At 43.1% G+C, this 13288-nt stretch overlaps 1 protein-coding gene across 1 annotated transcript in view; it reads right to left on the bottom strand.

Moving 5' to 3' along the window:
* Positions 1 to 11296: 11296 nt before the first annotated feature.
* LOC144598439 (uncharacterized) overlaps positions 11297 to 13288 on the bottom strand; it is a 52345-nt gene continuing 50353 nt past the window's right edge. The window contains exon 16 of the mRNA XM_078408581.1: positions 11297 to 12249. Within this exon, the coding sequence (XP_078264707.1) occupies positions 11672 to 12249 (578 nt within the window). The 3' untranslated portion in view covers positions 11297 to 11671. The remainder of the gene's footprint in view (positions 12250 to 13288) is intronic.

Below are 13288 nucleotides of genomic sequence, written 5' to 3'. Positions count from 1 at the left end.
TATAAGGAGAGATTGGACAAACTTAGATAGCTTTCTCGGCAGCAGCGGAGGTTGAAGGGAAATTCGATAGAAGTATATAAAATTATGAGCATCATACTGAGAGTAAACAGTCAGAATAATTTTCCAAGGGTAAAAATGTCAAAGACTAGAGGGCATAGCTTTAAGGTGAGAGGGGGAAAGTTTAAAGGATATATGTGGTGCAAATCACTGAGGTAGGAGAGATCTACACAAGGACAGTTTGCAGCTGAACTGTAGGGGGATCAATATTCTTGCAAAGAGATTTGTTGATGCAACTCAGGTGGTTTAAACTAATCCAGCAGGGGTATGTCAGCATTGTAGCAAGGCAGCAGGCCATGAAACTGATCAAATAGAACATAGAACAAAACACACACTGCTGGAATAAGACACCATAAGCCAACCTTTGAGATCCTGAATCCAAGATTGTGTTTGCTTTACTTGGTCAGGAGTGCGCTTACGGTACACTCTTTTGTTAAAACCTCAGGTATTTTTTACAATTTGGGTATATTGAGGGCATATTGTTTGTCCACTGTCCCACTGCAGTGGGAGGAAGAATGTTTCAATGGTTCCTTATTGTCACATGTACCGAGCGAGGTACAGTGAAATTATTCATTTGTTGCATACAGTTCAGCAAAGTATTACCCCTACATCAAAAATCTTCTAACCCCCCTCTCTAACTCCAGGTCCCTCAGGTCGGCCCACTTGGGGCTACTCACTATCCCGCGGTCTAGGCTTAAGCTCAGGGGTGACCGCGCTTTTGCGGTTGCAGCTCCTAGACTGTGGAACAGCATCCCTCTCCCCATCAGAACTGCCCCCTCCATCGACTCCTTTAAGTCCAGGCTCAAAACCTATTTCTACTCCCTAGCGTTTGAGGCTCATTGAGGAGGCGCTGTGAACTGTTTGCGTGCTACTGTATGTTTCTTTTTTTTTCCTTAGTACCTAATCAGATGTACAGCACTTTGGTCAACGTGGGTTGTTTTTAAATGTGCTATACAAATAAAATTGACTTGACTTGACTAGATTAAGTACAAAGTGTGTAGAAATTGTCCGCTGTGACATTATACTAGCGTTGCCAGGTTTTGGTGCCATTTCCAAGGTCCAAGTTGCTTTACATGCAGCTGGCCATAAAGGCCCATTGTCCTGGCGGCGTTGCAGGATCGGTCTGGCCAAGCGAAGTTGTAGGCGTCAACCGCCGCTGCTCCACTGCACTGTGCCGCGGTCCAGGCGGTCCACGCGCTCGGTTTCATGGACCTCCGCCTAAGAGGAAGATGACAAGCAACAATGCAGAAACAAAGACGGGCTTTCTTTAGATCATGTTTAATCTCCCTAAGGGAGAGGAGGTCAAATGAGGACCCTACTAAACTTAATGAGAAATCTGTCAAAGAAACAATGTACAGCAAGTCCTAGCCAAAGTTTGGAATTCGGGTAAAGTGACAAATTTACACATCTACCTGCCAAAGACCATCTCAACAGCAGGAAACCTGATCATTTTCTATTCACGTTACATATCACACTTCTTTGTTTGAAACAACCTGGTGTCTACTGACTTTAATTAGTGGCTACAAGTATAGGACATTGGTGAGGCAGCATTTGGAGAATTGTGTTCAGTTTTGGTCACCCTGCTCTAGGCAGCATGTTGTTAAGCTAGAAAGACTGCAGAGAAAATTTACAAGGAAGTTGAAAGGACTTGACAGTCTGAGCAATAGAGAAAAGTTGGGCAGGCTAGGACTTTATGCCTTGGAGTGCAAGAGGCTGAGGGGTGATTTTATAGAGGGTATAAGAACATGAGTGGAATAGATAAGATGAACACACAGGGTCATTTACACAGAGTAGAAGAATGGAAAACATAGGTTTAAGGTGAGGGGAGAGATTTCATAGAATCCTGAGGGGCAACTTTTTTACACAGAGGGTGGTGGGTCTATGGAATGAGCTGCCGGAGGAGGTAGTTGAGGCAGGTACTATAATAATATATAAAATACATTTGGAGAGGTACATGAATAGGAAAAGTTTAGAGGGATATGGACCAAACGCAAGCAGGTTGGTCGTGTGGGGCATCTTGGTCGCCATGGGCAAGTTGGGCCGAAGGGCCTGTTTCTGTGCTGTACGACTCTACAAGTGCATGTTGGAGGAAAGGAATCCTTAATTTGTAAAATTGTTTCACCATTTGCATTCCACTAGCCAACTGTTGGAAATGTACTTAATGATAGCAATACCAAAGGCGTTGAAAAAGCTTTCAGAGCAAAGCAGCATGTTTGAAGACAACCTCCTTCGCACTGGCTGCTGTGTGGGCCATTAGTAACATATCAGGCTTTCCATCTTTTGACAGAGAAAACCTCAACCTCTGCTCCTAGAAGGACAAGCACAGCAATTTCATGAACCCTTTAACACTGCAAGGTTTTCTTACACATCAAAACACAGTGTTGGAGGAACTCAGACAGCATCTGTGGAGGGAATAGGCAGATATGTTTTGGGTCAGAACCCTTCTTCAGCAGCACGGTGGCGTAGCTGCGAGAGCCACTGCCTCGCAGCGCGAGAGACTTTTATTTAATTCTGACCTCAGGTGCTGTCTGTGTGGAGTTTGCAGATTCTCCCTGTGACCGCATGTGTTTCGGTTTCCTCCCACATTCCAAAGAGGTGTGGGTTTGTAGATTAGTTATTCTCTGTAAAATTGCCCTGATGTGTCGAGAATGGATGAGAAAGTGGGATAATGTAGAAGTAGCAAGAATGGGTGATTGTAGGTCGGCGTGCACTCGATGGGCGGAAAGACCTGTTTCCATGCGATATCTCCAATCTAAACTAAAGATGCTGCCTGACCTGCTGAGTTTCTCCAGCATGTTGTGTTTTGTTCAAGATTCTAATATCTGCAGTTTCTTGTATCTTTTCACATCAGTTTCAGTTCAGTTTAATTTATTGTCAAGAATAGTTCACGGGACACCAATGAGGAAGATGGTAGTTCAGCGCTGCTCTCTGGTTGTGGCAGGATGATTCAGTTGCCACATGGACCTGAGAGTATATTGCCTTCCACTATATTTTCATATTCACAACAATGGAATTATAAGGGGTGTGCAATTTCAATGGCTCAGTTGAGATAACATATGAAGTAATGCATACAGTAAGATGGCCCATCTATCAGTCACAGAGCTGCCATTGGTAGGGTGTCTGAGTTTGGTCTAGAATTGGCACCTATAAGTTTATGATCTGTGATAGTGTGAAACCAGAAACCTCTGAAATTGAGTGATCCTCAGAATGATGGTTGGAGTGTGTTTTCAATTTACACATAGTTTTTCTCACTGGGATGAGATTCATGATTGAGTGTAGGACCTGTTCTGCTCAGGGATTGAGCTCCTACCAAGAGTAAGTTGGGTGCCTGTGCTCTCTGACAATAGCCCATGTAGCATAGTGGCTATCAATACTATGCAGACTACAGTCCTCTCACCAGAACCAGCTTCAATGCTCTCACAATTAGCACAGCACAGAAATCTGCCCGTGCAGTAATTTCAAATCATGATATGTGCTTTGACATAAATGTTTTGATCTGAGCTGCTTCTGCACTTGTTATCCTGTGCATGGAACAACTTTGACCTGTAGTATTCTTCCTGAAATGAAAATACCCTTATAGCTAAATCATGGGCATCCCTGCAATGTGAGGAAGTAACTGAGAATAGCGGTGTACTCAGAGGTACCATTAGAGGGAGACAGAGAGAGCTAAAACTGCACACTGCAATATATGGAAGGCAGAAGGATAGCAAACTGTTGGATCAGTTTCCAATCTGTGTATTTTTTAAACAGAATGTTGCCTGGAATGGAACATTGCAGGATGGGAAGTGACCGGCTTGGCTGGAGATACAAGAAACTACAGATGTTGGAATCTTAAGCATAAAATAAAAGAGTGGCTGAAGGCCAAAAGGTAAACTCATAGGTAACAAGAAAATTGGGGGTGTTGTTGATAGCAAGGAGGATTGTGTTAATCTGCAGGACAATATTGATAGTTTAGAGATTCAGCATGGAAGCAGGCCCTTCAGCCCACCAATTCCATGCCTACCATCAATCACCCGTTCACATTAGTTCTATATTACCCCACTCTTTCATTGACTCCCTTCACACTGGGGGTAATTTACAGAGCAACGTAACCTCCAAACCTGCATGTCTTTGGGATGTGGGCGGAGACGGGAGCACCCAGAGGAAACCCACGCGGTCACAGGAAGAACATGTAAATTCCACACCAACAGCACCCGAGGTCAGGATCACACCCGTGTTTCTGGTGCTGTGAAGCCGCAGCTCTGTCAGCTGCACCACTGTGCCACCCTGATGAGTTGGTAAGATGGAAAATGCAGTGATTGAGTGGATGACAGAAAAAGAGACTCTCACAAAAGTTTCTTGATAAGTACTTGAATCACTATGTACCAGTGAATGAAATTAATGTGGATGACCCTTTGAAATAATCCACCATCCAATACTTTAAATCTCTCCATTACCAAACCCCTGTGGCTGTGTAATCTAGATTGCGTTATAGATATTTGCCCAGGCTACTCTGGCAGCACCTCACAAACTTATGACTTGTACCAGCAAGAACGGAACCACCTGAGGTTTCTCTCAAGGTGCACACCATCTTATTTGAAAACAATATCGCCAGTTCTTCATTGACTAAAGAAGTGTCCCAATCCAAACTGTTGTTTGTCTATTTCCTCTGAACATGCTGCCTGACTTGTTGAGTTCCTCCAGCCATTTGTTTTTTGCTCTGGGTAGACTGGGTTTGTTTTCCTTGGAGAAGAGGAGGCTGAGGAGCAAAGAGGTCCTTCTACAGTTGTACCGGGCCCTGGTGAGACCGCACCTGGAGTACTGTGTGCAGTTTTGGTCTCCAAATTTGAGGAAGGATATTCTTGCTATGGAGGGCGTGCAGCGTAGGTTCACTAGGTTAATTCCCGGAATGGCGGGACTGTCGTATGTTGAAAGGCTGGAGCGATTGGGCTTGTATACACTGGAATTTAGAAGGATGAGGGGGGATCTTATTGAAACATATAAGATAATTAGGGGATTGGACACATTAGAGGCAGGAAACATGTTCCCAATGTTGGGGGAGTCCAGAACAAGGGGCCACAGTTTAAGAATAAGGGGTAGGCCATTTAGAACGGAGATGAGGAAGAACTTTTTCAGTCAGAGAGTGGTGAAGGTGTGGAATTCTCTGCCTCAGAAGGCAGTGGAGGCCAGTTCGTTGGATGCTTTCAAGAGAGAGCTGGATAGAGCTCTTAAGGATAGCGGAGTGAGGGGGTATGGGGAGAAGGCAGGAACGGGGTACTGATTGAGAGTGATCAGCCATGATCGCATTGAATGGCGGTGCTGGCTCGAAGGGCTGAATGGCCTACTCCTGCACCTATTGTCTATTGTCTATTGTCTATTGTCAGAGCTACTGAGACTAGGTGTTTCGGAAGGAACTGCAGATGTTGATTTAAACCGAAGATAGACACAAAAAGCTGGCGTAACTTAGCGGGTCAGAGAGCATCTCTGCGGAAAAGGAATAGGTGATGTTTCAGGTCAAGACCCTTCTTCAGATTCGAAATGTCACCTATTGCTTTTCTCCAGTGATGCTGTCCGACCCCCTGAGTTACTCCAGCTTTTTGTGTCTACTGAGAATAGGTCTCATCCTAATGGGCTGCAAAAGTCTGCCACCACTTGAAGTGACACTCAGTGACTTCCTGGCGAGTCACTGATATTCAGGCACATCATGTGCAACCTTCTCCTGTTAAACCCAAGGGTCAGATGTGGACTTCTGTCAGCAGCACCCCCTCTTTTGATTCCGTCTCTCCTGCAAACCAGCTCTTTGAGCAGTACGAGCATCAGGGGTTATGGGGCAAAGGCAGGAGAATGGGGTGAGAGGGAAAGGTAGATCAGCCATGATTGAATGGCGGTGTATTTGTAAAGGGCCGAATGGCTTTATTCTGCTCCTTTTGTAACTTTTGAACTTTAATAACCTTGGTACTTAGTTTACTTTAGTTTACAGCACGGAAACAGGCCCTTCGACCCACCTAGTCCATGCCAACTAGCGATTCCCACACACTAACACTATTTTACACACACTAGGGACAATTTACAATTTTACCGAAGCCAATTAATCTACAAACCTGGATGTCTTTGGAGTGTGGGAGGAAACCGGAGCACCCAGAGAAAACCCATGCAGGTCACGGGGAGAACATACAAAATCCGTACAGCCAGTTTCTGTGGTCAGGATTGAACCCGGATCTCTGGAGCTGTAAGGCAACAACTCTACCACTGCGCAACCATGCCTGTTCTAATCTGAAATCCATCATATTGACATCATAACACACACTGATGTTATGGATCGCCATTCCTGACTACAGAATATGCAAATCTCTCAACATAGATAATAACACAGAAACCTTTGCTACAAACAGGGAGCAGAGAACCTGTGAGACACAAGACGAATTAACATATCCTGAGTATAAAGCCAAGTGCTGGATGAACTCAGTGGGTCAGGGAGCATCTGTGGAGGGAAAGGACGGACAATGTTTTCGATCAGCAACCTTCTTCAGATGTGAAACATCATCTGTCCATTTTCCTCCACAGATATTGCCTGAACCGATGAGTTCTTACAACACTTTGTTTTTTGCTCAATATTCCAGCGCCCCCAGTCTCATGTGTCCTTGCATTTATCCTGAGTCTGATTCCCAGAGTTAAGGTAGAAAATCCATGTCAATATCAGCCTAACTTTTCATATCACGTGTGATTGTTATTAAGTCAGTCTAATTTGCTGCAGTCATGTGCAAAAGCCAGCAGGTTGGAGATGATTTCCCGAGTAGGTCTCTGGTTTAAACATCAACCTTCTCTACTTCCAACCATACACACTCTTCCAAGTGAAAATATCCCCCTCGCATCTGCCAAAAGGGGCAAAGAACTATGAAATGGAATGATTTATGGAATGCAGTTAAGATTTTGTTGGAATTCGTCCAGATGGTGGGAAAGAGCTAAAAGATAATGTTGCTGTAGCTAAATGATCTCTTGGGCAATGTTTACAGACACTGATAAGGTATCAAAGAGATTTCCCAATATTTGATTTGATTTCATCTCCATGTACCCAACGAAATGTTATGAAGCAAAAGACAGAGTACTCAAGCAGGAATACTCAGTGGGTTACAGCAAGAGTGGAGGAAATGGTTAGATGACCCATCTTCAGAGTTCCCTCCACAATGTCCCTTACCATCCATATCTGACTTTATATTTCACTCCTCCTCGTCTCTCCTCATCCGACACTCTTCTACCTCCTTTACACCTCCTGTCTTTGTCATTTACACCACCCACCTTTCAATCAACTCTGCAATTAATTCCCCCCTCATCTGTACCAACTATCACGCCAAGTTTTGTCTCACTCCCACCTCTTTTTTCCAGCTTTCTCTCCCATACTCCAATCAGTCGGAAGAAGGCTTCTGACCTGAAGCGTTGACCGTCCATTTCCTCCACAGATGCTGCCTGACCTTTTGAGTTTCTCCAGCATTTTGATTTTTGCTCATGATTGCAGTAACTGCAGTTTCTTGTGTATTTTAATTTGTATTAGTTTATCAATCCCCAAATTGACAGTAACTTTGGCTGTGAAGTACAGATTTCTTCTACAGTCCCAGCTAGAGTTTTCTTGTCAAAGGTAAAGGTGGTTCAGAATGAAAGAACCTTTCATGAACTTGCTAGATCAGTCTATGGTACATTGACTCGTACAGACTTTAAACTGCAAATGTTTATCTTTTGTTTTACTACAAAAACAAAGTTGCAGTACTGATAATGTAAACACTTGGGCCATTCTTTCAGCAAAAAGTTCAAAAGTCTAACATGCTCTCAAGAGGAGAATATTGTAATATGTATTGGTGTAGGAAAATAACTGCAGATGCTGGTACAAATCGAAGGTATCTCAAAATGCTGGAGCAACTCAGCGGGTCAGACAAATCGCTCAACACCTTCGCTCAGTTCGCCTTAACCAACCTGATCTCCTGGTGGCTGAGCACTTCAACTCCCCCTCCCACTCCCAGTCTGACCTTTCTGTCATGTCATAGTCAATGTCATAGTGAGGCCCACCGCAAATTAGAGGAACAGCACCTCATATTTCGCTTGGGCAGCTTACAGCCCAGCGGTATGAACATTGACTTCTCTAACTTTATATAGCTCCTCTGTCCCTCCCTTCCCCTCCCCCTTCCCAGCTTCCTCACTGTCTTTCTGTCTCCACCTATATCCTTTCTTTGTCCCGCCCCCCCTGCCATCAGTCTGAAGAAGGGTCTCGACCCAAAACATCACCCATTCCTTCACTCCAGAGATGCTGCCTGACCAGCTGAGTTACTCCAGCATTTTGTGATACCTTCGTAATATGTATTGGGATGGTTTAGGTTTAGATTTATTATTGTGTACGTGCTATTTAATGAAATCAGATAAAGACACAACCATGGGGCTGGGACTGTGCTGTTCTGGTGAAGTGGTGTCTCTTGCATGAAATGTTAAACCTGAGCCCTAAATATCCTCTCAAGTACAGAGAAAAGGTTGCTTGACACCATTTTGAAGACGTGCAAAAGTTTCTTCCTGTTACTCTGTACAGTATTCATTTCACAATTGACACAAGTTAAAATAGCAAATTACTTGGACTTTCTCGGCAGCACGATACAAGGAGGAGGTGGTAGCAAAAGAGGGAGTGCAGAAGATTCATGAGGATGTTGGAATGGAGGGCTGTGGATACAAGGAGGGATTGGATAGGCTTGGTTTATGCTCAGTTGAACTCAGGAGGCTGAAGGGTGACATAAAATTATAAGGACAACAGGTGAAACCGGCTGTCAGATTCTTTTTCCAAGTGTAGTCTCGAACTAGAGGGCATATGTTTAAAGTTAGAGGGGAGAAACTTAAAGGAGATCTGAGGGGTACATTTTTCACAAAAAAGGAAGGTGGTTATTTGGAATAAGCTGTCAAGGGAGATGGTAGAGGTTGATATAATTACATTTTAAAAGCATTTGAACAGGTGCTTGAATAAGAAGGTAGAGTGATAGGAGCCTAATGAAGGTACATGAGATTAGCATAGACAGGCTTTATGGTCTAAATGGAGAAATGGATCCAAAGAGCACACTTCTGTGTTCAATTCTGTGATTCTATGATCTATCTCATTGCTCTTTGTGATGCATTCCATGTCCAAATTAGCCTTTACTTGTATTCAACAGAGTCTGCACCTTAAATTGTTTAATTCCTATAAGACACTCAGGATATCTTGAAGTCATGAAAAGTGTTTCAACATCACAGAGCCATACAAGAGACAAATGGGTCCTTCCCCACACACAAGGCTGGCATATTGACACACCCTTCAGGTGCATTGCTGCAGTCAGCCAGCTTTATCCACATGTCTACAGAGTTCAGGACATCTCTGCTCATTGTACCTCTCTCACTGTTGTATCTCCCACTGTTGTACCGTTGGCATGGATCAAAATAGCTGCCACTGTTGTATATTTGGCACAGTTCTGTGTATCTCCCACTGTTGTACACTTGCACAGTTTAGGATATCTTCCTCTTTCGTATCCTTGGTACAGTTCAACCTCTAATGCACACTTAGCAGGCTTCAGTGTATCTCCCACGATGGTTCACTTGGCATGGATAGTGGATCTCCCACTATTATAAACTTCCCCCACAGTTCAGGATTCCCTCCACCATTGTACACTTGTTATGGTTCAGTGTATCTCCCACTCTTGTATACTTGTATACATTAGTGTATCCCCCACTATGGTACCAGTCTTTTCAGGTAAGGCAAACCTTGACAGTCTTTTCAGGTGAGGCAAACCCTGATAATCTTTTCAGGTGAGGCAAAGGTTCACTCCTCCGACCACATCTACTGTATCTGCTGTTCCAGGTGTGGACTCCTATATATCGGTGAGACCAAGCGTAGGCTCGGCGATCGTTTTGCTGAACACCCCCCCTCAGTCCACCTAAACCTACCTGATCTCCCAGTTGCTAAACACTTTAACTCCCCCTCCCATTCCCACATTGACCTTTCTGTCCTAGGCCTCCTCCATTGTCAGAGTGAGGCCTGGCGCAAATTGGAGGAACAGCACCTCATATTTCATTTGGGCAGTGGTATGAATATTGACCTCTCTAACTTCAAGTAATCCTTGCTTTCCCTCTCTCTCCATCCCTCCCCATCCCAGTTCTCCAACCAGTCTGACTGTCCCTGATTACATTTTATCTGTTTGCTTTGTTGTTACCTTCTCCTAGCTAACAATGATCTATTCTACATTTTCCTTGATCTCCACCCCCTTTGATGTCACGTTCTCACACCTTACACTTCCTTTTCTCTGCATCTCTCCTTCCTCTGACTCTCAGTCTCAACCCGAAATGTCACCCATTCCTTCTATCCCCGCTATGGCACACTTGCCATGGTTCAGTGTATCTCTCACTGAGGTACACTTGGCACAGTTTAGGATATCTTCCCCTATAGTACCCTTGGCATGGTTCAGTACAGGCGCTCCCCGACTGACATACTATCCCCATCCCCTTCCCAAAATAACACTGAGAGTATTAACTGTCTAGCGACGTCCGGCTACACCTGGGGCACTTTCTACAGCACCCCACCTTCTGGGTATGCACTGTCACCATTGCCGACTAGTTTCTGATATAAACTTGAAATTACAAACTGTCTAGATTGCACCAGGGATTGAGTACAAAATTATTTGTGAAAGTGCGAGGTTTCTACGTAAAACGCCTATTGTATACTTAGCCAAATTCAGTCTCTCTCCCGACTTTGTATCCTTGGCACAGTTCAGTATATCTCCACTGTTGAACCGTGATGTGCTGAACCATGTCATTTTTGAGCAGCCACTGTGGTGTATCTGTCATTATTGCATATATTTCATAGCTTGTTACATTATTGTATAATATGAAACAATTACGCTATCTGACATGTAAGGTTTGGTGTACCTTTAACCCCTGTATTTTTGCTCTGTCTGTCACTACTCTACGCTTGCACTGTGCAGTGTATAAAGCATCATTTTGTTCACTTATTGCCTGTGTATACTTGCACCACCAGTGTACGGGTCACTATTTTATACTTCTATCATTCAGCATTTCTGTATACTTGCATATACGCACCGTCAGGATTGGCTATTTTTTAATTTCGTTGTACTCGTTGCAATGACAATAAATGAATATTATTATTATTATTATTATTATAATTCATTTTGTCTGTCACAATTAAAATTCAGCACTATTCATTGTTGTGATTACATATACCAGTTGACTTTCAGATGAAGTAAGATTTCGGATGATAAATTTTTATTCTGGATATTACTGGTGCGATTTTCAGTGATGCGGTACAATTTAATTGGTACAACAGTTTGCTGCTTGATATTTTACATGCAGCATTACACAAAAAATGGAATGAAGGAGAAAAACAGCCATTTTGGATTATTTTATTTCAATTTTTGAAAAGGGTAAAACTCAGTTGCAAGCATAATGTAGATAAGCGTCAACATGTTTTGATAATAGATCTAATTTCAAATATGTTGTGAATTTCTGACTTCAGCTCTGAAGTATGATTGGATCTTGCAGTGAGGAAGTCTAAGTTTGTCATGTAATTGGAATCATGAGAGATGCATGGCCTTCATATATTAAAATGAGATGCATTTTCAATCTAACTATCTGTCTGTTTGATCGGAGCGAAGCACATCATCTCATCCATAGCCCTTTTGATCCACTTGACATATTTTGACACCTTTGTGTACATGCCATATTTCCCTTTTTGTGCACATCCTTCTCCCCAACTGACAACACCAGTCAAGAACCAGGTCCCCTTGTGTTCGGTGACATGGGGTCCACCACTGTCCCCTTGACAAGCATCTTTGGTGATAGTTTTGTAGCCAGCGCAGAACATGTTAGAAGACACAGAGTATCGACTGGACTCAATACACTTGATCCGATCCACATAAGGCACAGCGAGCTGCTGGAGCTTGGTGGATGGCACACCATGGTTTTGGACACGGCCCCAGCCACTGACTATTGCAGTCTTCTCATTCATCAATACTTTTTCTGCAAAGTTTCTTTGGGGCAGACAGATTGGTACCACATTCCGGTTCAATTGTAGAGGTTTCTTCAACATAATAATTGCAATGTCATTGTCAAAGGTGTGTCTTTGGAAGTAAGAATGAGGAACGATCATCAGAACATCTCGCTGTTGCTCTGTACCTTCTGCCATGTTGACATCAAATTCACCTACACAGAGCAACAGAAATTCCCAAATAAATTTTTAACTAATGGTCAAAGTTCTGTCAAATTATTTGCAAATTGTGGAGTGTGGAGTGTATGTTTCTCCTTTGCAATCTGGACCAACAGCCAGTAATTTTACAACTTGCTACATTCATCTCGTGTCTTTGATGTTATGAGAATTAGTTTGTTCTGCTCACTTTTGTACCCTCTCTAGTAAAGCCTAGAAGGTACTTGCCACATCTTAGCCATCTCTTTTCATGTTAATAATTATATTAATGTAAATAACAGTGCAATCACTACATCATCACCACCTCAATTTACCACAACAGTATCAATTTATATTTAACAGTGCCATTGATAAAATCAAATGTCATACAATGCTCTACATATATTATCCAACAAAATAATATCAGCCAAAAGAGGAAAATTACAAGTAGTTGACTTAAAACAAAGAGGCAGCTTTTAAGAGAGGATTGAGGTTGAGAACGTAGTTTGCAATGTAGATGCAATTCAAGTGTTTTGGACATTGAAGACACGGCAGAGGTTGAGGAATGGTTAAAATTGCATTCCTCAAGGACTAGAACTGGAGAGCCTTTCACATCCTGGAAGATTGTAGGACTGATGGGGATGACAGAGAAGTGGAGTTACAAGGTGATGGAAGGATTTACAAACATGGATAAGAATTTTAAAAGCATTGAAACTGTGGAATATTAACCAGGATTCAGGAAACCCAAGAGAGTTTGGAGGTGGAGACAGTGCCAGTTACGATACAGATTAAGAGGATCCAAATTCTGTGCCAGGTGGAAAGATAAAGTTGGACATAGACAAGGATTTCACCAGTGATTGAGTTGAAGATGGGTAGAATGTGGATAATGTAGCAGGATGGAAATAGGCCATCTTAATCCTTAGGAATACATGTTGGAAAATCATCTTAGGGTCAGCAGGTTGCCTAAATTCCTCCGACTCCACTGCATCGGCGACCAAGATGCGGTGTTCCATACTAGGACATCTGAGAACATGGGTTCCCTGTCATAAAGGAGGCTTT

This window comes from Rhinoraja longicauda, chromosome 12, assembly GCF_053455715.1.
Source record: "Rhinoraja longicauda isolate Sanriku21f chromosome 12, sRhiLon1.1, whole genome shotgun sequence".
Classification (NCBI taxonomy): Eukaryota; Metazoa; Chordata; class Chondrichthyes; order Rajiformes; family Arhynchobatidae; genus Rhinoraja; species Rhinoraja longicauda.
This window is presented reverse-complemented; position numbering and strand designations above follow the sequence as displayed.